Genomic DNA, 27,388 nt, shown 5'->3' on the forward strand with positions numbered 1-27,388 from the left:
TGTTTTCAACTCTTTCAGTTGCTTTTCAGTGCCAGGGATACCCATTTCTGTGTCTCCCGTACAGGCGTCTGTGCAATGGTCAGATGATGGTATGTCTGTATGTTTCTCCTGCCCAGTGAGTTTCAAAACTTGAAATTTCAATTTCAGCTCAGCTTTCCTTTTACTGTCTTTTATTGCCGCACTAGACTTGTTGGCGAGTGGCTGAGTAGAAGTCTTCGATCGTGTGAGTTATTTTACATATGATGCATGTCCAGAAAGTAATTGTTTTGGAAAAAAGCTTCATAAAAACACTTTTTGAAACCAAAATTCATTTTTACTAGAAACACATTTTTAAACTATTTTTCTACAGTTTCCACCATTGTTCACACATTTCTTGTAGTGGGAAACCAATTTTTCTATTCACTCTTTCTAGAAACATGCCACCAGCCAATGCAGAACACTGTTTTTTGTATAATCATCACTGTCAGTGCCCTCTTCTATATCATGCTTGAGTTCAAGAACGAACCTTAGTCGGAAGAAAGCGAGATCAGGGCTGTGTGGTGGGTAATCAAACTCCTCCCAAATGAATTGTTAAATAAGATTTTGAGTGACATCAGTAGAATAAGGACATGGTTGACATCAAGCAACACAATACCTTGACCGAGCATTCCACACCGATTTTTATTTTATTATTTTTTTTAAATTGAGCACCGAAGTTTCCCCAGTGTTGCACATTGACAGTTTCGCCTCTGGGAACAAGTCAACCAGAATGCCCATTCTGTCCGAGAACACAGCGCACATGATTTTCTTGTGCCAACAGCATTGCTTTGAATCTTTACTCTTATTTGGGTGGCGGGACGGAACTTGACTGCCTCCACTCCATCTGTTGTTTTGATTCTTGAGTGACATGGCAAACTTAAGTTTCATCACTACTCACAATTCTGTTTAAGCATTCATCTTCATCACTGTATCAGGTAAGAAATGTCAAATCACTGCCAATTCACTTCGTTTTGTGGACATCCATAAGCATTTTCAAAACCCAGTGGGAACACAATTTGTGAAAATTTAAGCGATTTGTGACAGTCTTGCATAAAACAGATTTTAAAATTTGGGGAACCTTACTACAAAGCATTCTTATTGTGAATCAAATATTTTCACTAATTTTCTCACACATTTTCAACCAAACCATCACTGACAACAGAAGGGCACCCACTCTTGCTTCACCATGAATATTAGTTTGTACCGCATATTCCATCAATCATTAAATTTTCACTGTAAACTCTCTAAGAGTTCTTAATGATTTTCAGCTAGCTTAACATTCATTACATTCGATTTTCAGCTAGCTTAACATTCATTACATTCAAAAACTGTATTACAGAACACACTCACAGTTGTCAAACTCAGAGATTGCCTTAAACATTTTGAATGGTCACTAAAAATATGCAAACACAGCACAATCTGGCTGTAGTGATGTCAGTAGAAAGCCAGTGAACCAGAGAGATGAGTGAGAATGTGCAGAACCGATCCTAGTGCTGCAGAGGTGGCAGAATGAAATGGCACTTACTTTCTGGATACACTTCATAGGACTAGAATTTGCTTGGGTTCTCAGTAAGATCTTTTGCTAATTAATCATGGTGGAAATTCTTGTATGCTTTGTGCCCCAGTCTTTTTATACACACACAAATTTCTACTATCTTTCACCTATGAACATTTTACCATTCGAGGGTGCAATAATCTCTTGTTTCCTCAGCATTTTCTGAGTTTTGTAATTAAACTACAGTGTTTATTTTCCAAAATTACTCGGCACATACTTCTACAGAACATTGTTCACAGTTTAAACCTCACCCAAAAATCCTACACGTCCATTATATTGGAAATAAATAACATCTTGCCAGTAACTGCTTGTCTGCTCTCTCCAACATAAAAATTCTCCTAGTCTTGATTAATTTATTAGCTTAACAATTGTCGCTATGATACCATGATCACTAGTTCCTTTCTCTGTACTGACACGGTCTATAAGATGAGGCCTGTTTGTAGTTACAAAGGCTAAAATATGTACATTGAATGTGGGGGATTTTGAACTTGCTGCTCAAGACATTTTTCGGAAAATGTGTTCTGAACTACTACGCAAGACTGTCCGTGCCACCTGCAGTGAGTACATACCTGTATATGTGACAGTCTGTGATCTGAGTACTTCCGTCTACTGATGTTAAACTTTCTTTGAATGATTCTGCAACAGTTATGGTTGAATGGGGTGGCTGGTAGAAACATCCAGTGATTACTTTGAGTTCACCTAGGCCACTTACTCACATCCAGGTAACTTTGCAGCGAGACTTGGTTTTGACATTCATAGACTTTATATTTTTGTCAGCTGCAATGAACAGTCCCACCTTCTACGGTATAGAACTTATCTTTTTCATATATGTTCCAAGCCTTGGTAAATATTTTGGATCTTTCTACTTCAGGTTTCTTCCATGTCTCCATTCCAAGTATTATTTGTGTACTACAGCTTCCTGGAGGACAGTAAATTCAGGGACTTCGTTGTAAATGCTTCGGCAATCTTAACGCATACGACATCAGTCACTGAAAATGTGCAGAAACTGACTAGTTTTGTGTCCTGAAAGTTGGTTAGTATTCTTAAAGCAAAACTAGCTGACTCTAGTTTTCAGCAGCTCTTCTATTCCCCCCCCCCTCCCCTCCCTCCCTCCACATGCTCCAGTGTTAATGTTAAGTTGAGAGAGAAGAGCACTGTTATTATGTACTTCATTATGTAAACATCGTCCCTCAATCACTATGTTGCCATGCTGCTTTCTGAGCTCACTTGGTGTGGATTTAGCCTTCAATAGGTATTTAGAGTTCAGAACTTATGATTGACTGGAATTCAGCTTTGGGCAGGCCCAAGTTCTGAATTTTGAGAAGCTTTTCATATATTTGATTTTCATTTATTCTGTTACAGTACAGTTCAAGAATGTGTTTTGGTGGCTGTTTCAGATCTGTGTAGTATCAGTGCTTTTACGCATCTCTCTTCTGTTGCCATGATTGCCTGACCTGCATGCATTTACTCACATTGGAATGGAGGTGTAGGTCATGCTCCACAGAACTCTATAAGGAAGGTGTCTTATGTGCCAGCTTGAAATATACACTTAGTGTTAACTGTCTGTATTATGGCTGTGCTACCAGTGAGATGGATTAACATGACCACAATAATGTTTTATTCCTATTTTGTAATCTTCAGAATGGCCATTTTTGGCTTTAAGGCACGTCATATTTGCGGATGTTACACCTTTTTCTCCATAAAATGTTTTTTAGTTGGTTTACACCTGTTGTTAAATTTTCTTGGCCACAAATTTGATGGACCATTTGTGCTGTTGTGCTTAGGACATCTTAAAGTTACAGAATGGTGATAGCATCTGGGGCGTGCAACTACAACTCCATTTATGTTTTCTCTTTGTAAATATTGTGACCCATTGAAGACTTACACATATCAGTATCAAAATATTGTAACATATACGCAATACTACGCCACAAAGCTGATTTGTTGAGGGGGAAAAAAAAAACCAAATCTTCACAAAATATTTATTATATCTTGGTACCTAACTTGCTACTTTTTCATCTGTCTTTGCCCCTGTCAATGATGAAGTACTCACAGGTTGGAAAAAATAAAGAGAGAAACCAGTGATTTTTGAAAAAATGTGTTGTGATTTAGCTAGTTACTGAAATATACATTCAACTTGCTCGTCATTAAAGCAAGCAGTTCACTTGTTAACAAGTGACCCAATAACCTTTTTTCTCTTCTCTAGAGACTTGTTTTATTATAACAGTTACTGAGTAAATATCAGTTTCTGCTGTGATCATTTCCTTAAGCACCATTTGTTTGTCTAGTGCTAGGATAGTCAACATTTTTTACCTACTTCCCACTTTTGTATCACTGTTAGTAGTAAAATTTTCTAACTGCCCATTGATTCCTCAATAATGATGAATTATAAATCAGGGAAGTAACTTTACAAGGTGTATTAAAGCAAATATAATGAATATAACAGAACACAGCAATTGCAATGGCATTTGTATACACTTGTACAAAGTGTATCTTAGGCTTAGCATTATTGTATAAATAACTTATATTATTCAAGTAGTGCGCTCAGCAGTTTTGTTCCCAAAATTATTCACAAGTGTGTGTGTGTGTGTGTGTGTGTGTGTGTGTGTGTGTGTGTGTGTGTGAGAGAGAGAGAGAGAGAGAGAGAGAGAGAGAGAGAGAGAGAGAGAGAGAATTGACAGGTGCACTGCTAGGGTTACATGGAAGAAAGATGATTGTTTTATCACCTAAGCTTTTCCATCTGCAGCATTCTGTCATCACAGTTGTGCTTCCTACAAGCAGCACCATTCTGCATACAGTGCCTTCATTCTGTAGTTGCAGTATCTGTCCATCCATTGTCTAATTAATTTGCATGTATTTTGCAACCAGTACTATTGTCAATTCCTGTGTTTCTTTGTGCCAAGATTTTATTGTATTATTTTTTGCTATTGTTTTGTCACTTTTTCCATACCATTGGCCTCTCTAAACACTGCGTGTATTAGAGGGGTGTACAAAAATATGAAAACACCAAAACCACAACACAGTAATGTGCCTAATGCGGTATAGGAAAACCATTGGCATTCAAAACAGCTTCTAGTCATCTAGAATGGGTAAAATTGGGTCCTGTACAATTTTCAAGAAAATTTCATACCATTCTTCTTCAAAAATAGTGGCAGGTAATGAAGATGAAGATGGATAGCGATCATACACCCTTCCCTCCAAAGCAGACCACAAAGGGTCAGCTATTGAGATCTGGTGACTTGTGGCTAAGGGGGATGTGACAATTCATCCCCATGCTCACAAAACCAGTCCTGGAGATAGCAAGCTGCGTGAACAGATGCCCTGCCATCTTGGATCACACTATCACCATGGGGGAACAGACATTGTACCATAGGATGGATCTGATCAGCCAGAATGATTATGTAATCCTGGGCAGTACTGTAACTGTGGAGAGTGAGCATGGGGCCCTTGGAATTCTGTGATATGGCTGCCTAAATTATCACTGAAATCATATCATGTTTGACTCTTTGGATGTCAACTAGGCCAGGAATTGGAAATAATATGAAAAAAAGACTCATTTGACCAGTGATTCTCCCATTGCTCCATAGCCCAGGTTTTATGACTTTGGCTCCATCTTTTACCTTTTATAGTCATTTACATCACCGATGTGAGCTTTTCAAATTCCACCATGCACTAAAATTCCCAGCTTATAGAGCTGCCTTAGTGTTATTTTGGTGCTGACAGGATTCGTGAGTGTGGCATTCAGTTCTGCAGTGATTTATGCAGGCATTGTCCTCTTTTAATCACAGTCCTCATAAATTACAGTCTGTAACAACCACTCAACACACACTTTCGTTCACATTGTGACTTAGTGCACATTGTTTTTCTGCTTTAACTGTATGTAGTATAAATCTTCAGTATGGTGTCTCTTGGAATACCAAACACTTCAGCTACTTTGGTTATGGAAGCACGCACTATACAAGCACCATCGATTTTCCCATATTGAATTCACTGGTATAATATGCTCACAACTAGACAGAACTCTGTTCTGACCACGACTGACACTTGCAATATATTGAGAAATTGCACAGGTGCTGTTGCTGGACAATCCAACAGCACAATATGCAGGCTTGGCTAATATCTGCATTTATGTTGAAGCATGCATTTTTTTGTGGTGTTTGCATATTTTTGTCCAAATTGTCCAAATCCAGTGTTTAGAAAAGGGAAGGAGTCTGTCGCCTTTCCAGGACCCACATACATCACAGTTGCAGAAGAACATGCCTGCATATTCTATCAGTCCTTCATATGAAACACTTAGGAAGACACATGTTATTTACCATCTTAGAAGTGCTCAGTTACCATCAGTAAAGTGGCTGAGTGCATGAATGGACGCATTAACCTTCCTCAGGGACTTCAAGCACCCAGTTATGGAGCATGCTCTGCAGCATGACTCAAAGGATCTAGATGACTGCTACACCATGTGGGCCATTGGATCCTGCCACCCAGTACCAATTTACCTTAACATTGGAATAGGAATGTTGTCTCCAACTGTTTTTCTATCCCATATCACCCACCTGCACTTGACCTTTGTTAATAACTCCCCAATTTTTCCCATAAGTAGATTTTTTAAATTAGTACTAATTTTTTCTACTCAGTAAGTTATTCTATTACTGTTTTATCGTCATTGTTCTCTCATTGTATTGTCATTTCCTTTCTTTTTAATTCAACAGGACTTCTCAATCTGTCCTTCCTATCGTTTCTAAACAGAAACTGACACAATGCTTACCTTTGTAATGCATTTGACCTCTTCCTGTTTTTTGCACAACTCCCTTCACCTTTCTCTCCCTTGTGCTCACCACAGTGGGGTTTCTATCAATCTCAGATCATAGTGAACTGTCTTCTTCTCCTTGTCCACAACCTATTCTTCCTTCCTCTCTGGAGGAAACTGAAAGTTCTGAAAGGTAGATGTTGTTTCTATTGTATTGTGTTCAGTATGTTCAAAATTAGTTTTTCAAATTTTCATAAGAATAACTGTACACACCAAAATAAGGAAAATAGTTGATATAAATTTGTATCTGAAAATCCTTCATTATTGAGTTATTACTCAAAGTTTATATTCAGTATACTTCAAGGTAAAATCCAACTGAAGATTATAACCAAAAATAGAAGTTGATTTTGTTACTACTGGTGCAAGTCAAACTGCCGGTACACTCATTGTTTTGTCCTGCTGATGTGTCACTACACAGACTTTACGTTTGACATTTGTGTGCATGTAAGGTTAGTCTGTCTTAAAGCTGATAAATATTCTGTTTGACCATGACAAAATAATCATTTCATGACCAGACAATAATTTTTGTGTACAGCTGTGCACATGATACTGGAAATACGGCTGTGCAGCTGTACCATAATGCATTTCTAAGCAGAGGACAGTGTAGTCATCTAGTCATTGCAGCTGCCCTTTGTTGTTTTGATGGCACAGGACCTGTAGCAACACAAATGATGGATTGAGGTAGACCAGGAAGGCTGTTGAAGGCAGTTGGTGTGTGGTCCTGCCCACTCATCTCATATAGGGTACCTGAAGGATGCTTTGTTCTCAGAATGCTATACAATAATTCAAGCAAAATCACATTAATAGTTTTGTTACAAATAAGAAGATTGACAATACTTAACTTAGAATTTACAATGGTGTTGCAAGCAATGGGCGACATGCAATCAATCAAAGTCCTTTGCTGTATACAAGGTCCATGTAAGGAGTTGATATGGATCACATGTCACTGCTATCGTAGTGCTCTCCTAGTACTGTGCCAGAAATGTCTGGCCGAGGCTGGCAGGAGAGGCGTTTATATTCACTTCATCTAGATGCTGCTCCTGTCACGGTGACGTCCTGGTCAGCATGCTATTGGCTGACGTCGTCTCACCACCTTCTCTGGTCGTGCGTTCTTAGTCTTCGTGCCAGCACTTGTCTATACACCAGAACATTCCTCCCCCCAAAGCGATGGACCGTTGTCGTGTAGGGAGTGCGAACACGATGGGGGAGGCAGGAGTGTGGACACAAAGCCAGGCTGGAAGCTGTGGCTCCAAGGGACTTCAAGCTTCCGGCCGTACCTCACCATTCAGCCTGCACTCTGGCAGAAACCTCCCCTGGAAAATGACCAGAAGGGGAACCAGATGAAGAATGCGATAACTGCTGCGGTGCGGGCGGGTCCACCTCCATCGGTAGGATGGAGGTGGCTCCATCTCCATGGGTTCATCCCGCTGTCAGTGTCGTGAGGACACCCTCTGGCGGCTGCTGTGGCTGCACTGTCCTCCGGATCCATGAATCTGGGGAAAGAGAGATTGTAAGATCATCGTGTGCATGACAAAGGCAAAATTGATTTTGATGGCGGCGCTGCAAGCATCTGGACCCAAAATAAGATATATGCAAGCACCAAGTCGACGGATGATCCCACCTTGTGCCCACTGTCTGCAGCCACTAAAAACCCTGTAAAAGATGATATCATGTGGAGTGAAACGATACTGAGGAGAGTGGAGCGGTGTCCGATGGTGGTGGCCGTGAAGTAATTCCGCTGGCGATGGTCCATTTCATGTGTGCGAGCAATATGAGGTTAGAAACAGTTGCAGTGCTTGATCCCTGGTGTGTGCGGAGTGAAGTTTGGCCATTTGCTGCTTGAAGGTTCTGACAAAACTTTCTGCTTCGCTGTTGGACTGTGGATGGAATGGGGCACTAGTTAGATGCCGTATGTTATTGTGTTTACAGAATGTTTGAAATTCATTTGACGTGAACTGAGGGCCATTGTCTGACACTATTACTTCAGGTAAACCTTCTGGGCAAAATATCGATGACAGTACTTGAATTGTGCTGTATGACGTTGTCAAGTACATTGGCACAGCTAAAGGAAACTTACTATATGAGTCAACCACAATCAACCGAGTGTTCCAAAAGGGCTCCGCAAGTCTGTATTTGGGCATCCATACTCTGCCAAGTACAGTGTCGATGTGCTAACTGTTTTGTGTGAACAATCCCCCAGTGTCCTTGGTGAAGTAACTGCAACACTTCTTTTTGCAATGTGTTAGGGATCAACACATGACTGTCCACTGTTATTTTGAACAAAAATTACACCTTTCTGTGCAGAGAGGCTATGCCAATGTGCAAAGTATGGACGCACTACAGAGTTCTTTATGCTGTTCAATGAGTGGGGCTAAGATTTGTAAATATATTTTAGCAGAATGTACAAATCTGGATCAGCTTCCATGGCCTGTGCAATTTTCTTATAGTTCAGTGGAAAAGACTGAAGCAATTCAGAATTCTGAGCATCGATGTGACAACATGCAGCAGAAATGTCAAAGTTTGTATCATGGCTGATTGGAAGGCGTGAAAGTGTGTCTGCATTACCATGTTAGCTGTCAGACTGCAAAGCCTTGTGATCTGTTGCTAAGTAGAATTTTCTGTCGGACAAATAGTGGTGAAATTTGGTGACACCATACACAGTAACCAAAGCCTCTTTCCCAATTTGTGAATAGTTACACTGAGCTTTGGACAACATTTTTGATGCGAAAGCAATAGGCCTGTCTTCATCACGAATTCTGTGCAAAAGTACTGCACCGATTCCGTAAGAGGAAGTGTCAACTTGCAATACAACTGGTTTGTTAGGATCAAAGTGAACTAAGCATTGATCACTGAGCAATGCGTCGTTAAGTTTTTGAAAAGTCACTTGGCATTCATCTGGCCAAACAAAGGGGACATTCTTGCGACACAAGTGATGCAGTGGAGCTGTGATTTTTTTTCAGCATTCGGTATGAACCGAATGTAATAGTTCATTTTCGCTAAAACTGACTGCAATTCTGTGTGGTATTGTGCGGAACTGGCAAGCCTCGTATGGCTAACAAATGCAACTGAATAGGATGTACACCTTAACTGTTCATGACATGACCAAGATACTACAACTTGGGTTTAAAAAAATCACACTTGTCCAGTCTACACATTAGTCCTGCCTCAGATAACACATGAAAAAAGGACGTAAATTTCCAATATGTTCTTCAGGTGTACAACCTGCTACGACAATATTGCCCAAATAGTTTGAACGGTTTGGTACTTGCGCAGTCAGCTGTTCCAAATACCGTTGGAAAATGGTGGGTGCGGAGGCACTGCCAAAAGACTAACACAAATATTTCAACAAGCCCAAGTGAGTATTCACTACACACACTTTTTGATATTCTTCGTCAAGTGGTACAGTATTTGAAGATCGCGTTGTGGAAATTAGTTTTTGAAAAATAGCATCCACTGCCTAATTTGTCCATGAGATCCTCTGGGCATGGCAATTGAGAAGTATCAACGGCAGTTTGTAGCTTGACTGTAGACTTAGTCAACACAGAGGCAAATGCAACCTGAAGGTTCGGGGAACAAAACCAGTGGACTTACCCATTGACTAGCTGACATGGACGCAATAACTTCGCTATCTTGCAATTCTTTAAGTTCAGCAGCGACTTTGCCCCATAATGCAATGGGAACAGTTCTGCCTTGGCAAAATTACGGCTGAGCATTACCTTTCAGCTTAATATGTGCAACAAAATTGTTAGCTTTGCCTAAACCTTCAAAGGGTTCCAGGAATTGTTTTAGCAAGCTAGCTACACTGTCTTTTGCATTAAACGCAGACACTGACAACACCTTGTCCTGAATGTTAAAGTCAAACAAATCAAAAGAATCAAGACCAAATTTGTTCTCACATTCGCGTGATTGTAGCACTAAAAGTCACTGTTTGCGTATGTGAGCGATACATGGCAGGCAACGTACATGTTCTTAGAACAGGAATGTCTAGTCCATTATAAGCCATCAGTTGCATGCTAGTTTTAGGCAGGTGTGGGGAACGTAACAGTTCCTATGTGTGACAATTGAGCAAAGTGACAGAGGCACCCATGCCCAACTGAAATTTCCCATGTTTCCCACAAATAAGTAAATGAACAAGAAGTTTGTTCGACTAGTGTATCACTGAAGAAACTGCATGCTTGCTAGGTTTGCTAATGCCTGTTGAAGACTGAATATACTGCATTAATGACCTGGGTCTTGTGACTAGAATTTTGTGAGTGGGCCGACTTCTTATGTTTGTTCCGTTGCAAACATAATTCAGATTGGACATGTCCTTTCCTACCACAAGCGTAACACTGAGCTTGTCGGGAGGGGCAGTCTTGGCATTTGTGCTGCGAATAACACCGAGGGCAAGATTTCGCCTGTGTAGCCCCTGTTTAGCGAACTGCTTATGCGGCATGTAGCGTTGTTTACTTTGGCTAGCGCAAGCTGCTTTGCGGAATGGGGCGATCGCAAGCAACAGGCTCAACCTGACCAATAGCTAGCTCTTCAAATGTATGATCCGACAAGGCACCGGAATCATACTGATCTAGTATTTGCACTACCTTCTGAAATGATGGATCGGACTGTTTCAAAATCCGTTCTCTGAGTTTGACATCAGGTAAATTGTACATGATTGCTTCACGCAACATAACATCTGAATATAAAGCACTGCAAGCACATTTAAATTTGCATTTCCTTGTCATACCCAGCGAATCTGTTACCTACTTGTGATAAGTTTGTTCTGACCGTTTTTTTGCAGTTAAAGATACCTAGCTGCTAACATACTCACTTGTTTGTCATAATAGTTGGTTAGTTTATCAACCACTTGGCCGTAAAAAAGTTCACTCAGATTGGCATTAGGAAAAAGTTTTGTGATGAGGCGGAACACTGCACTTCCTACCATTGAAAATAGATATTGACGTTTCACAGTACCTGGTACATTATGAATGATGACGTGCGCTTCAGACTGGGATAACCACTTGAGCCATTCCTCATCTTGTTCACTAAACTGTCGAAAAGGCGATATAGCAGTAGGTGTTGCTTGTTCTGTCGGCCGCGTAGCATTGGCTGGTAGCTGCTGCACCGTGTTGAGTAGTGCAGAAATCTACTGCATCAGGAACTTATACATCAGCATTAGCTGTGTGGTATCTAATGCTTGCGGCTGTGGCGTCTGAGCAGGGGGCGGGATAGGTGGGGTGGGCGTGTTCGAAGACACCAATGCAACAAACAGACAAGGCAAGCAAGCAAAGAAATTTTCTGCAATGCCCACCTGAAAACACTAATTAGCAAATATGACGCGAAACTGTTGAAGCAAATAAGTGCGCCTGCAAAGAAAAGACAGGAGAGAATTAAGGTGCCAGCAAAAAAACAAATTCGGAGGCTGTGAGGCACGGAGTTCGGTTGTAAGATGTCGTTGCCAAATGTGGGGGTCATGCCCACTCATCTCGTATAGGATGCCTGAAGGAGTCCTATACATCAATTCAAGCAAAATCATATTAATAGTTTTTATTACAAATAAGAAGATTGACAATACTTAACTTTGAATTTACAATGGTGTTGCAAGCAATGAGCTACATGCAAACAATCAAAGTCCTTTGCTGTATACAAGGTCCATTTAAGCAATTCATATGGATCACACGTCACTGCTATCGTAGTGCTCTCCTAGTACTGTGCCACTAGCGTCCGGCCGAGGCTGGCAGGAGTGATAATTATATTCACTTCGTCTAGATGCTGCTCCTATCATGGTGATGTCCTGGTCAGCGCGCTATTGGCTGACATCGTCTTACCGCCTTCTCTGGTCTTGCGTTTTTAGTCTTCGTGCCAGTGCTTGTTGATACACCAGAACAGTTGGGGTATTAGCACACAGCATACTACTGTAGCATGCTGAACGTATGGTAGTTTTGCATAGGTCACAGTTAGTGTGTTCATATCATCTTCGAAGCATGCAGGGTCTTTCATCTGCCAAGCACTGACAATGAAAGATCTTTAGCCCATGGTTTGTTGGTTTGTATCTTCAATTCGTTTACAGATGAGGCAACGGTTCAGATGGAATAGCTAATTTTCAAAATCAAAATTTGTGAACTGATAAAATTCCTCATGGTTAAATTAAGGTTATACATTAGCAGCAGTCTAAGATTTATGTGCTGCCTGGAATAGGTGGTGATTGTCAGGTAGATCTGTATATTTCCCCAGAATCTCATACAGGTACTGTATAGGATGACTTAATTCAGAACACTAGTCGAGTCATAGTCTGTACCTTTGCAAAACATACTGCAAAGAATTGGGAAAAATGCTATTTACATCTTATTGCAGATTAAGGTAATGACCAGAGTAGATCTCACTCCAGATGGTCGTACCGTGCAGCTGGCTCTGCATGTGTGAGATCGTCATGCAAAGTGGTACTTATCCTTTTTGGACCCAGGCAGGCTGGTGTCAAATGGTCCTCGAAGCTCTGCTGCCATGTTAAAGATCCTGGGACATCTACATCACCATCTTGGTGAAGGAACATTGGAAGTAGTGGACTGATGGATTCCATTCAGTGACTTTAGGCATGGGATACACCCAGCTACTACTTTGCCAGCAACTTACTGCTCTAAATTAGACTAAACAGTAATATGGATCTTACCATACCAATGCTTCTAGCATTTTGCAGAACTTTAGAACCTTAGGTCCATTAGTAGGTTTGGAAGAAGAGTTAAGTAGGATTAAATGGGATGCTATTCAGTTATGGAAATCACAATGGGAAATGAAGAGAAAATAAAATTAGGACATATGTTTTTATTACAGAGGAACAGAGCAGGGAGGAAATTAAGAAATAGGCTGTTTGGAAGATCAAAAGCATTATTGCAAATATCAAAGGTATCTTAAAAAAAAAAAAAAAAAAAAAAAAAAAAACTTTCTTTATAAATTGGCGAAAGATGTTCTATAGAACTGATGGAAGTTGTGATGATGTGCTGATGTTGTGATCAGAAGGTAGACAACCTTTACAGTGTTACTGACACTACTGATAGAAAATTCCGTAATGAAGAATTAGAATTCTTCACTGTATAATATCAGAAATTACAGAGGTCATAAATTTTTTGTAATTTCTGAAGAGGAACATATTTGTATTTAATACATCCTTCCAGTAGAAACCAAATAGGAAATGAGCTTCAAAAGGGCCAAATGACACTAAAAATGAAATGCACTATAATTTATCAAACTACAGAGAAACTGTGCAGGATGTGATGGTCCTAAACCTTTAAGAATCCATTGATTATATTCTGGTAAGATGCAGAGTAAAAATATATACAAAACTGGAAAAAAAGTTAAGTGGTCAGAAAATTGAAATACAGATATGAGAATTTATGTAGGGATGGGGACATATACTAGATCAGATTAAGCAGCAATTTTGGCATCTTAAAAAAATGAAGATTGTATTGACATAGATGAATGGTTATTAGATACAAACGACATGTTGAATTAAACAGAACTACCAATATATATTTTTGAGAAGGTGTGAACAGAAACATATTTCATTAAATAAGAAGCCTAACAAAAGAGGAAATTTCACAGGCCTTCAAAGATTTCACTAAATACTTTTATATTTCAGGACAAGCATTAGAATTACAGATGAAAATTAAGGGCCCAGAAGTAATACCAGATGTTATGTACAAAGGTGTAAGGAAAGGATTGGTGCGTGATGATGGTGTTTCAATAGAAATTGATAAAACTGGAGAAAAAGTAACACAGAAGTAACTTGAAAAATTATTTGCAGAATGTCTGTGGAGGATGAAAACTCCCCAAAATTAGAATAATGTGTAAAGTGCACTGCTTCGCAAGAAAGGACCCACACATGCGGTAAAGAAGGTGCAGATCCATTGCCCACCTCACCCTAATATAAAATATATTCACAAAAATTGTCAATAGCCAATTAGAAAACATTTGGGTTTTTATAAAATGGAACAAGCAAGCTTTAGAAGTGGATACAGCGCAATGGATACTTAGCAAGTTATTGTTGAAATTATACACTACTGGCCATTAAAATTGCTACACCATGAAGATGACATGCTACAGACGCGAAATTTAACCGACAGGAAGAAGATGCTGTGATATGCAAATGATTAGCTTTTCAGAGCATTCACACAAGGTTGGCGCCGGTGGTGACACCTACAACGTGCTGACATGAGGAAAGTTTCCAACTGATTTCTCATACACAAACAGCAGTTCACCGGCGTTGCCTGGTGAAACGTTGTTGTGATGCCTCGTGTAAGAAGGAGAAATGCGTACCATCACGTTTCCGACTTTGATAAAGGTCGGATTGTAGCCTATCGCAATTACGGTTTATCGTATCGCGACATTGCTGCTCGCGTTGGTCGAGATCCAATTACTGTTAGCAGAATATGGAATTGGTGGGTTCAGGAGGGTAATACGGAACGCCGTGCTGGATCCCAACAGCCTCGTTTCAATAGCAGTCGAGATGACAGGCATCTTATCCGCATGGCTGTAATGTATCGTGCAGCCACATTTCGATCCGTGAGTCAACAGATGGGGATGTTTGCAAGGCAACAACCATCTGCACGAACAGTTCGACGACATTTGCAGCAGCATGGACTATTGGCTCGGAGACCATGGCTGCAGTTACCCTAGATGCTGCATCACAGACAGGAGCGCCTGCGATGGTGTACTCAACAACGAACCTGGGTGCACAAATGGCAAAATGTCATTTTTTCGGACGAATCCAGGTTCTGTTTACAGCATCATGATGGTCGCATCCGTGTTTGGCGACATTGTGGTGAAGGCACATTGGAAGTGTGTATTCGTCATCGCCATACTGGCGTGATGGTTTGGGGTGCCATTGGTTACACGTCTCTGTCACCTCTTGTTTGCATTGATGGCACTTTGGACAGTGGATGTTACATTTCAGATGTGTTACGACACATGGCTCTACCCTTCATTCAATCCCTGCGAAACCCTACATTTCGGCAGGATAATGCATGACCGCATGTTGCAGGTCCTGTACGGGCCTTTCTGGATACAGAAAGTGTTAGACTGCTGCCCTGGCCAGCACATTCCCCAGATCTCTCACCAATTGAAAACGTCTGGTCAATGGTGGCCGACCAACTGGCTCTTCACAATACGCCAGTCACTACTCTTGATTAACTGTGGTATCGTGTTGAAGCTGCATGGGCAACTGTACCTGTACACGCCATCCAAGCTCTGTTTGACTCAATGCCCAGGCATATCACGGCTGTTATTACGGACAGAGGTGGTTGTTCTGGGTACTGATTTCTCAGGATCTATGCACCCAAATTGCATGAAAATGTAATAACTTGTCAATTCTAGTATAATATACTTGTCCAATGAATACCCGTTTATCATCTGCATTTCTTCTTGGTGTAGCAATTTTAATTGCCAGTAGTGTAGAATGGAACAATGAGTACAAATTATCACTGTACCTGGGATTCATAGCTTTCTCAAAGCTATGAAAGTTTCAGCTTCATCTGTACTAACCTGTAAGTCCTTTAGAAACAAGTCATTGATTCGACCATGTTAGTACACTGAAGACAATCATGCCACAGCTTCCGTAAGACTTCGTCATTATAATGAGAAATTTAGAACTAAAATGGCAGTGAGAGAAGGAACAAAATTCCAGATCACCAAAACTCTTATAATAATAATAATAATAATAATAATAATAATAATAATAAGAGTTATTGTTAGAGGAATTATGGGACACTCAAACTGAACAACAAAAGGATGGCAGATGCTGAACTGTCTTTGTTGTGCTATGACATACTATATGGCTCTATTGCAGAAATAACTTCAACAGCAAATGGAAGAACTTAGTAGCTTAACTCCGAAAGCAGGCGTGAAAATCTAATTGAAGAGAGTATCACAATGTCTAAATTTCAGCTTGAAAAGAAAATAATACAAATTGACAGCAACTCATAGAATCGCTTGCTGAGTTTTTATTTTTAGTATAGTTTAAGACAGAAATCAAAAACTGTGTGTTCAGAAACTAGCTGCCAGTGTGCCTGAAATGGAAGGCTGATTCAAGGAATTTCATTCTTAGATTTCTTGAGATCAGGAAAAAAAGACAGTAATCTGAGGGAAGGCGGTGGTGGTGGTTATGTTAATAGAAAATTTTCTACAGAACAAAAGGAGTTGTTAAGGAGTAACATTTTCAGTTTGCTTTCAGATTTTAATTTGCTGTCTGGCAGATATTTTGTATCACTAGGTAACTGGTTGCAGCATTGCACACCCCTTTTTGTGCTAAAGACATCCTTAATGTGGTGTAATGAATGTCCTTTTTCTTCTGGTATTTTAGTTATGTACATCATAGTTTTTTTAACTTCAGTAGATTATTTACAACAAATGTCACAAGTGAATAAATATACTGTGAAGCAGTAGTCAAATGCCTGACCCCTTAAACAGATGTCCACAAGATGATTGTGGGTGAGCACCACATATTATTCTTACAGCACGTTTTTACAATAAATACTTACTCACTGAAAGATAAGTTACCCCAGAACATTATTCTATATGATGCCATTGTATGAAACTCTGCAAAATATGTCAACTTACTGATTTGTCTCTCCCAAAGATTTGCAATGCTTCTAAGTGCAAATTTGCTTTTTCTGGTATAAATTCTCAACAACACAGACATCTAAGAATTTTGAAACTTTTTTGTTTCCTCAACACGTATTACACTTATCAATATTAGTGTAGAGAACTAAATATGTCGTGTCTGTTTAAGACTGAGAGTGAGACCATTCGCAGAAAACCAGTCGATACTTTTGAGAACATCATTTACCATTTCTTCTGTTGTTGTATTTATGTGGTTCAAAGGTCTAACAGGCAGGTGGACAGGTAGGTAGGAGATGACTGGTTGTGTGGCCTGCATTTCTGCTGATGTAAGTCATTTGTATTATCTGTGGAGTTACCTGAAACAATAAATTTATACAACAAACATTTGTGATGCAGACACACTTGACAGACTCATCACGGAAGTGAGCAAACCATTCAATACCATGTGTAGGTGTTTGAAAGGCAGTGATGCTTTGTGATGATGTAAAGAGTGGGGGACATTATGAACATTTGTTCTAAGTTTCTGTGCAGAGAACTACATAAAAGTATTTTTTCATAGTTCTGAAACTAAGGATTTTTGAACACGTGAACATGTGCATATGGGGACTTGGTGTCAGTAATATATCCCCCCCCCCCCCCCAACACACACACACATACACATACAAAAGGCTTATTTCTGTTAGACTTTTTATAAGTCCACTGTAAATGAATGACGCATTCTGTTTACATTATATTGGCTGTGACTAGTAGTGATTTCCAGTCTGTGAGTACTTTACAGTTGGTTTCCAATTAACACTACACTTTCGGTTATACCTGCTGCTGCTGCTCCTCCTCTTCCTTTCTATGACAGGTTAACTTTTCCTGCATCTCTTACCACCCATATACTAACATTTTCCTTCATTTGGCAATTGAGTTTTTATATATCATCTAAACTTTCCAGCACATTTTGGTTGTAGACTTCGTGCTGATATTTGATATCAAAAAGCATATTTTATTGAATAAATATTTCTTCCCCACCTCCTCCATCTTATGTCATCCTAAGTTGGGTCACGTAATTGAATGTTGTTGCTTAAGTGGTTGAGTTCCGTCACTGTTCTCCTGTGGCTTTGCCAGTGTTGACGTTGAGTAATTCACTGCTCTGCTCTCTGCTACCCATCATTATTTTTGTCTTTGTTTTGTTTAACCCTAATGCAAATCCTGTCCATTCCATTCAGCAGATCTTCTATGCCCTTCTGTTTGGCCAGCAGATGGTGTTTCCTCTGAATATATTAACATTGGTATGAGTGTGACCTGTTCTTTAATTTTTTTTCTTTAACTTTATTTCAGCTGGTCCTTTACTTTCTTAAGATGCAAATTTAAAAAAAATATGATGTTGTTATTGTATTCTGTATTTTACGCTGTTCTTTCTGGGTTTTTGTACATGTAATTTCACCTCGCACTGTCAGGCTTTTTTCCTGTATTAACTATTCATAGAAAGGTTTTGTAGTCTTTCTCTTTTCCTTTTTCCATTAATATGTTGAAGATCAAAATTAAGTCTCAGGAGTGGATCTGACCTTTTCTGAAGCCACAGCCATTTGTCTTGTACCTCTTTAATTCCACCTGTCTATCTCACTGCATATTGTCTTATTCCAATTACAACTGATGACTGTTTTTTCATAACTCACTTTCTGTAAAATTGTAATATTTCAGGAAAGACTAAAGACTGTTACAGGATTTGTATATGGATGAGAATTTTGCAAAATTCACTTGTAATGTACAGGGTGAGGCATAAAGGATGAATGGTTTTCAAATGAACAATACATCATTAAGAGTGCTTCAAAAAATCTCATTGCAGAATAACGCTCAAATAATGTTGCCATTTAACAAAAGTAATGCTTGAAAACATGATGTCCCAGGAGACACACTTATCAAGGTGCTCTCGGAAGCTGGCTTCAATTCTCTGCAACATGCCTCTGTCTATTTGGACGATATCCACTCTAACAGCTTCCTTCAATTCTTCAAGTGTACGTGGCTTATTCATGTACACATGTGGTTTGAGGCAGCCCCACAAAAAGTAGTCACACATGGATAGGTCAGGGGAACGAGGAGGCCAATGAATGTCCCCTAACTGGGAAATAATTCTACCACGAAAAACAATCTTAATTGCTTCCGTAGTCAATCTTGCCGTGTGAGCTTCGCTCCATTCTGTTGAAACCACACTGACCGGATAGGAATATGTTATCTTTTTAATTCAGGTAGGAAGGATTCAGTGATCATCTCTCTCTATGTATCATTCAGAGGTTACAGTTACAGTGTTCCTGTTTTCATCTTGGAAAAAGTATGGACCAATAACATCTGTACCTGTCACAGCACAACAGAATGTCACCTTGGGACTATGTAATGGTTTCTCATGCAGTAGTTCTGAGTTTTCACTGGCCCAATAATGACAGTTCTGCTGATCTACCATTCCATTCAAATGGAAATGAGCTTCACCACTCATAAGCAAAATAATGTTGTCATTTTGCTCAAATATAGCCTCCATTTCTTGGGCAAAATTTAGCTGCTGTTCATAATCTCTTGGGTTTAATTTTTGCACAATGACCATTTTGTAGCAATGAAATTGTAAGTTAGTATGCGAAATACGCCTTAACGAGCGATTACTGATGTGCAGCTCAGCCAAGTGTCTTCTAGTAGATCGACCAGGACTACAGAGTGTGACTTGCCGAGCTCTTTCCACATTTTCTTGTGTCCGAACTGAGCAAGGAGCTCCTGGTGGTTTTTTGTTCATAACTGTTCCTCGTGTTCGAAATGATTCTACCCAACATAAAATGTTGTTAAGAGTGGGAACACTATCATGTCTAGCGAGATTGAAATGGCTACGAAGCTCATGATGCACTGCTGTAGCTAAACACATGATGTTGCACAGTCCACGGCTCCATGACCTTGACGAAACAAAATGGCAGGAGCTACCGATCACATTACCACATCATTCCTCCCACTCAGACCGCCTGAGCCTGAATACTAGCTGTTATAAAAATGTCCATCCTTTCTGTTAATTTGTAAAGAGCAATTCATACATCCATAAATCAAAAGAAAAATTTTCATACATAAATTAAAAAAAAAGGCCACGAAAATATCAAATTGCACCAAAACTTACTTTCTGCATAACTTACTGATGTATAACTTTCTTCCTTATTGACCATTTACTAAGGACACAATAAATATACAACATAGAATTTTGTAAAGTATTAATGATGTAGAATACAGTAACTACATTAAGTCAAGCAATTAAATATTTCAAGGCAAGCCAGTTAACATGTTTGTAGTCCAGTGTGTCACTCTGTTCCCTCAACATCTAAATTTTCCACCATATCACTTGTATTTGCACTATCCAAAGCATCGTTCTCCTACAACATATTTTGATAGGACTCCATGACATTGTTGGGTATTTCAGTGAACTTGATCAACTCTGCCATATCTTGACTTTTTTCCTTCTTCTTCTTCATCTTTTTCTTCTTCTTCTTCTTCCTCTTCTTCTCTTTTTTTTTTTTTTTTTTTTTTTTTTGGGGGGGGGGGGGGGGGGGCTGCAGCCATGGCTCTCACGGATTTCAGTCCTTGAGGATCCCTACTACAGTTGACTCCCACAATATGTATATCTAATACAAATTTGATCCTTGAAGTTGGAATGCTCTTTGTACTGAATAACTCGACCTTTAGCAAAGCTGAATGGCAATTTTTACTTCAAAATACTGCAACACCTATTTGAGACCTTTCACATTCCAATCATCGAGCAATACTTTATCACCATGGATTCTGAGAATCTCAGGATCCTGCTTAGGTGACTTAATTTCTTCTTTCTCTCTGTACTTTTTCCACCTTGCCAAATGCCCAATCGGGAGGCATATAGCTGTGCTCCTGTGTTAGAAAGTCTTTGGATTTTTCCTGGAATCTTGATAAAGTTGCTGTTGAAATACTGTTCTTGTTTTGTGAAATGCATGAATCATAGAAAATTCATAGAACTCTCATTGAAAATGGCAATATTAAAATAAAAAGACTATTCACACTACCAAAATTGGCTCTTAGAAAGGGAATTTTGCTATATAAATTTTGTCGTGAAAGCAAGTTTTGGAAGATATTTGGTAGCTTCTAACCATGGAAGTAATTGGGTTTTGTTCTGAATAAGAAAGGCGGCTATCTCAAGTAGTGTATGCCATAAAAGAAAATATTTTGGCCAATTTTGCAGAAAGTGAGTTCTGAAGAAAAAAAGGTCCTCTGTTGTGGAATGTCAGACTGATTGATTGTCCTCATGTTTATCTACTTATATTGTGTTCAATAGTGTTATGACACTGCATACATAGAAGTGCTGTATATTGAGTCATTTACTCTTCAAAAGTTTTGAAGAGCAGTTAACATATACACCTTCGGCCAGTAGGAAAAGAAATTGCACCCAAAGACAGACGAATCAATATTGATCACTAATATGTCAGTGCTTTAGACAACATAAACCACTGAATTACACTGACAAATGTGGATCTAGAAGACATGCACTAATCTGATAATTATCATTTGTCTCGAAGAATAATTACAGAGACAAACTAGGCGCTGTTTCACATTTCTAACTTGAAATCAAGCAGTGGTGAGTATCTAACAGATGACTGAATAATGCTAACCGTCAACAAATCATTGTATGGAATGTTAGAATCTTCTATTTATTTACTTTTTTAAGTGTGTGTGGAGGGGGGGAATAAGAACTAATAGAGAAAGATGAACTGTATGAAATCAATAGTTATTAGTAACATGGATTAAAAGGAGGACAAGTGCTTCTGGTGAAGTGACCACTTAAGTAGTAGCAACATTGTCAGTAAATGCTACAGTGTGTGTTAACATGGTCGTGGAAAAAAGGGTGGGTGATAGTGATTTATAGTAGAGTTAGCAATAACCAAATTACCTTTCTCATTCTCTCAAGCTAAAGTCAGCTACTATTTTACAATGATGGCGGTGGTGGTGGTGATGGCGGCATTAGGGAAGTGGTGAAATGTGTGAAGTGAGAAGAAAATTTCTTTTTCTTGGGAATTTTCAACAGTGACCAAGACAGAAAATATTACCGTACATGCTTATTGGAGATTATGGACTGGGAAGAAGGGATGGGGGATGAGCGAGGACGACATTTTTGGAATTCTGTGATAGATTTAAACTGCTCATGTTAAACACCCTTTTCAAATCAGAAAAGGCTGTAGCACATACGCTACAGTCATAGGTTCGAATCCTGCCTCGGGCATGGATGTGTGTGATGTCCTTAGGTTAGTTAGGTTTAAGTAGTTCTAAGTTCCAGGGGACTGATGACCACAGATGTTAAGTCCCATAGTGCTCAGAGCCATTTTTTTGTAGCACATATACCACAGTATCAGCTAGACTGATGTATGGAGATAGAAAAGCAAAATACGAGAGAATGTTCCAAGGAGCCGGAGAAATTGCAACTATCTCTATCGTGAATCATATCTAATGGAATTTTGGAGGAGTTACCCCTGCCTCTCACAGTCGTAGTCACATAATAATCAGGACAGTTGGGGCTTGGAAAGTAAGCTGAATAGAAATTAATTCTTTTTCTCTGTGTATTCACTGTTAAAAATACACATACTAAGTTGCAAATCAGGAGTAGCCTAATTGAAATTTTTATTTTATGGAAAGGAATGCTTTGCATTTGTGAGGAGGATCATCTGAACAAGTATTTGTTCTGCTATTCCTTTTTCTTAATACACAGTTTTGTTCATTACTTTCTATATGAAGTTGAAGCAGGCATTGTGTGTATGCCAAGGTAGATCAACAGAAGAGGCAGTAATTAAAAAGAACCTAGCTGTGACACTTTGAGAAGGTATTTCTGACATTAATAGGATGTTTTAATTTACCTATGCACTCAAGAGAGGAGCACTGTTCACTTTCTGTCAAAAGGACTTAGAAAGTCTGTTTGTTGGAGAACTGCCACTGTGCAGTGTAGGAGGTTGATGAAGAAGAAGAAGAAGAAGAAGAAGAAGACAAGGAGGAATTAGAAATGGGCAATTTAAGAATTTAATCTAAATTTGAGAACAATAAATGATTTTGTGCAAGACAAGACTTTGGTTACGTTCCTTCAGAGCTACCTCCAATGATTGTTGTAAGTGTAATACTTGACATGTGTTCTCTTTCAAATTTATGTGAGATGAAGCAAACTGTAATCTCACAGCTTTTACCTGACAACTACACTTTTTATATTCATTTTGTATATTGTATTCACTGAATTATCAGTTTTTTTCCCTGCATACTGAAATGTTTGTGTAACTGTATGTAAGCATTAAACTGATATACTATGATGAATTTTCAAAACGTCATGCATCTCTTCCCATACACTGCATTCTGAAGTTAGTAACAATAACTTATATTTTTTCTGCCACATGTTGTGTGTAGCACTGATATTTTGTTATATTGAAACTCTACTAATAAAAGCTAAAGATTACATGATGCATATTGACATACGTTTTTTTAACAAACATTTGGTGTAATTGCTACAGAACTTTGTTGCTTGGTGTCCTGTTTCATTACTTCAGTTTGGCGTCCAGTTTATAGTATAAAATGTGCGGTAAAAATTGTTTCAGTAAGGTGGCTTATGACCTGCGTCATTTTAAATTCAGCCACCAAGAGAAGTTGGGGTGCCTATAATAAGGGCGCGTTAAACTATTGTGGCAAATGACGTGCTAACTTAGAATCCCGATTTTTATAAAAGTGGCCAAGTTATGAATGTGTTTTCTAGCGATCCGCATGCCTTTCTACGCAATCGATCAGTTTTTATTGTGATTTCAGAGCAATGTGTTGACATCCGCCAACGCTAGTGATACAACGTAACTTTTCACTCAACTTCAGCTACGTGTTTTTCATAGATGTAGCAGGACAGTCATCGAATATTTCTTAACTCGATATCTCGATGTCTTTCGGAATGTGCATTGGTCGAAGTAGTATTGATTCCCTTAAGAATGTTGATGTAGCCGTTAAGGGTTTTGCGACGAAATGGGAGATTTTTTTTGAGGGGCAATCTAGTTTAGTCATAAAGCGCAAATCGGCAATATTTCTTCAAATTATCGACTGTTTGCTACATTATTGTGGCGAAAACACAATACTTCCGCGTGTCCGCCTTCTCTCTAACCGGCGAATTTTTTTTCGCAGAAGTTGCGCCATGTTTAATTTTTTATGATACTGTCGTCTTTCAAGAACATGTTTTTTTCTCAGGTGCAAGTAAAGTCTGAAAAAATGGAAGAAGTGCAGAAATCTACTTACACAGAAGCAATGCAGCAGCATATGGCGCAGATAAATGCAATGCATTGTAAACCTCAGCAAGATGATAAGTCTTCCGACAGAAATGCCGGACAGAAAAATCCAAATTGTCAGAACGGTACCCGCTTGCCTGAGTACCCAACAACACTTAAAGTTCCGCAGGTTTCTCAACCAAATCCAGATATTTATGGCAGTAAACAAGCATCTGAACCGACGTTTGTTATTCCCGACGACGGTTTGGGATTCGATGACGGCGTTAGAGTTCTCAGAGCTTTGGGTACATGGTAAGTAATTTTTATTCATAGTATTCTGTGTGACTAGTTATTTTTAACATTTGTAATTAGGAGGTCGTGTATTATCAACAAGCTTCGCCACATAAAATGTATTTAGAAAAGTAATCTGCCCAACAAAGAATGAATAATAAGAACCCGATGTAAATGAAGATAATAGAAACGTTTCATATATATTCCCTTAGTTTTGACGAAGATGTGATTTTTGTTAAGGTGAAGTGCGAATACCAAATTGGAACTAATCGTCTTAAGTGTGACTACATGTTATCAAAGTTTGTCACTTCTGTCTTACATAATTAGTTAGTATTTCAAAAATATAGTATCAGCATTAATCAAGAGTGTGTAGTAAGAGCGTCTCAGTTAATTGTTTCTGAAGGATATTTGTTATAATTCGTGACTTTGACACTGTTGTTGAGGAAAAACAAGTTGGAGACATACGTGATCTGTATTTACACATTATGTTTCTTGAGCTATGTGATAGAAGGAGCTGTATATTAGAAATTCCAGCCAAATTTGAATTGACAGAGATTGGAGAATTATGGAGGAAAATCAACCTTTCAGACTTGTATTTAATTTAAATGAAAAAAATGGTTATCAAACAGTAGCCAGAATTTGTGTGTGTGTGTGTGTGTGTGTGTGTGTGTGTGTGTGTGTGTTTCCTTGGCATGATTTCAGTCTTGTGCTCTTTCACACAAGTTTTTCTTTTGAATACAGATAAAAGCACAAATATTGAATTAATGGTGATAAAATGTGTTGCTCATCTGAACAACTGCCAGGTTTTAGTGACTTAGCTGATGTTAAATGACTAAACAACCATTATAGGCTTACTTGCACATTGCTGGGTCTTCTTAAAATAGTTTTTAGATTGTTGACAGCCTTAAATGGTGATGGGTTTTGAAGAAATACCTTTGTCAATAACTATATTTTATCCCAAAACTCCTCAACTGTTACAGTAAAACTGCCACTGATGAGTGCTGGTTAACATATATTTTCAGTCGTTGCATTATCGCGATAGTGCAAAGTTTACTAGTGCCACAAAATTATGTTTAGTCAGGTCTTGAGCGTTACGAAGGCAGGCAGGTATACTCCAATTCAGATAACTTGGTGATATCAATGTTTCATGAGTCGAGTGATAAGAGCCAGCTGATAGTCAATTGCAGTAGTTTCCTGTTGCCTGAAGCTGACTGTAATGTCTGTTGATTGTGGTGACACTGATCTGTGGTTGAGCTAGATTAGGTCTAGATTAGGTGGGAAGGTACATTTTAGTTATAAGTTTGCGAAGCCCACAAATGTGAAAGCAGAAAATTTGGTTGTGTTAACAAATTGACTGGTAGCAAAGCCTAATATTTACATCTCTGCCATAATGAAAAATGTAATGGGGTGTGGAACATTACTTCTACTTCTTTCTGTATGGTGATGACTATTTTACCATCATATAGTTAATTGCATAGTTTAAAGGAAACAAACAGCGTTGCATTAACAAAAACGAGTTCTTGGTACTGGTGGCTTTTGCATTGTGTGCTGCAGGTGGCAACTTTTAGTGCAGTGAATGATGGCAAGTGAACACCACGAATGATGCCAGATGATTAGACAAGGTTGCAGAACCAATGAGAAAATAGTTATATCAATGTCATTATATGAAATGGTATACTGAATATATTGTGCAGAGTGTTGTCATATAAAAAAGAATTTAAACTGTACTCTTGGCTTCCTGTATAACTGATACCACAGAAATTGGAATTTTTTGAAAGATACCCCACAAAGTTTACAAAATGATCATTGGACTATGCTGGAGACTAGTAGGTCACCACAACTAACTTGCCTCCAGTCAAATTGGTTCACTTTGCCAACTCTCGACTAAACTATAACAGTGGTATGCAAAACAAATCCTGTCATATTCCGAGAAACTGCCAAAATAAGTCGTCATATTCAGCAAATCACATTGGTTACTGTTTACTATCACCCAACTGGCTACTACTAATGCTGGCCGGTGTGGCCGTGCGGTTCTAGGTGCTTCAGTCTAGAACCGCGTGACTGCTACGGTCGAAGGTTCGAATCCTGCCTCGGGCATGGATGTGTGTGATGTCCTTAGGTTAGTTAGGTTTAAGTAGCCTAGTTCTAAGTTCTAGGGGACTGATGACCACAGATGTTAAGTTCCATAATGCTCACAAGGGAACCTCCCCATCGCACCCCCCTCTGATTTAGTTATAAGGTGGCACAGTGGATAGGCCTTGAAAAACTGAACACAGATCAATCGAGAAAACAGGAAGAAGTTGTGTGGAACTATGAAAAAAAATAAGCAAAATATACAAACTGACTAGTCCATGCGCAACATCAACATCAAGGATAGTGTGAGCTCGCGAGCGCCTTGGTTAGCGTGAGGAACTGCGGAACGAGAAGTCCCTGGTTCAAGTCTTCCCTCGAGTGAAAAGTTTAATTTTTTATTGTCAGACAATTATCAAAGTTCAGGCACTCACACATAATCAACTTCGCTCTCCAAAATTCCAGGACATGTTCAGATTTGCTTGGACATATGCAGGATTTGATGGTCTACACACGGAAAAATTTGAAAACGTTAAAAAAATATGTTTTGACAGAGCACAGAGAAAACTGTGCGACTGTGAAACTGCTGCATTCATTTGTTGCAGTTTATCTGACAACCTCTTATGTTTTCATCACTTTTTTGGTAGTGATTATCACATCCACAAGGAAACCTAAATCGGGCAAGGTAGAAGAATCTTTTTGCCCATTCACCAAGTGTACAAGTTAGGTGGGTCGACAACATATTCCTGTCATGTGACGCACATGCCGTCACCAGTGTCGTATAGAATATATCAGACGTGTTTTCCT

The 27,388-nt window shown here is 39.1% G+C and overlaps 1 protein-coding gene across 1 annotated transcript in view; it reads left to right on the forward strand.

The window, feature by feature from the left end:
* LOC124595995 (zinc finger protein 2) overlaps positions 1–27,388 on the forward strand; it is a 62,957-nt gene that overhangs the window by 12,962 nt on the left and 22,607 nt on the right. Inside the window, exon 3 of the mRNA XM_047134941.1 lies at positions 24,204–24,532. Coding sequence (XP_046990897.1) covers positions 24,204–24,532 — 329 coding nt within the window. The remainder of the gene's footprint in view (positions 1–24,203; positions 24,533–27,388) is intronic.

Source organism: Schistocerca americana, chromosome 2, assembly GCF_021461395.2.
Source record: "Schistocerca americana isolate TAMUIC-IGC-003095 chromosome 2, iqSchAmer2.1, whole genome shotgun sequence".
NCBI lineage: Eukaryota > Metazoa > Arthropoda > Insecta > Orthoptera > Acrididae > Schistocerca > Schistocerca americana.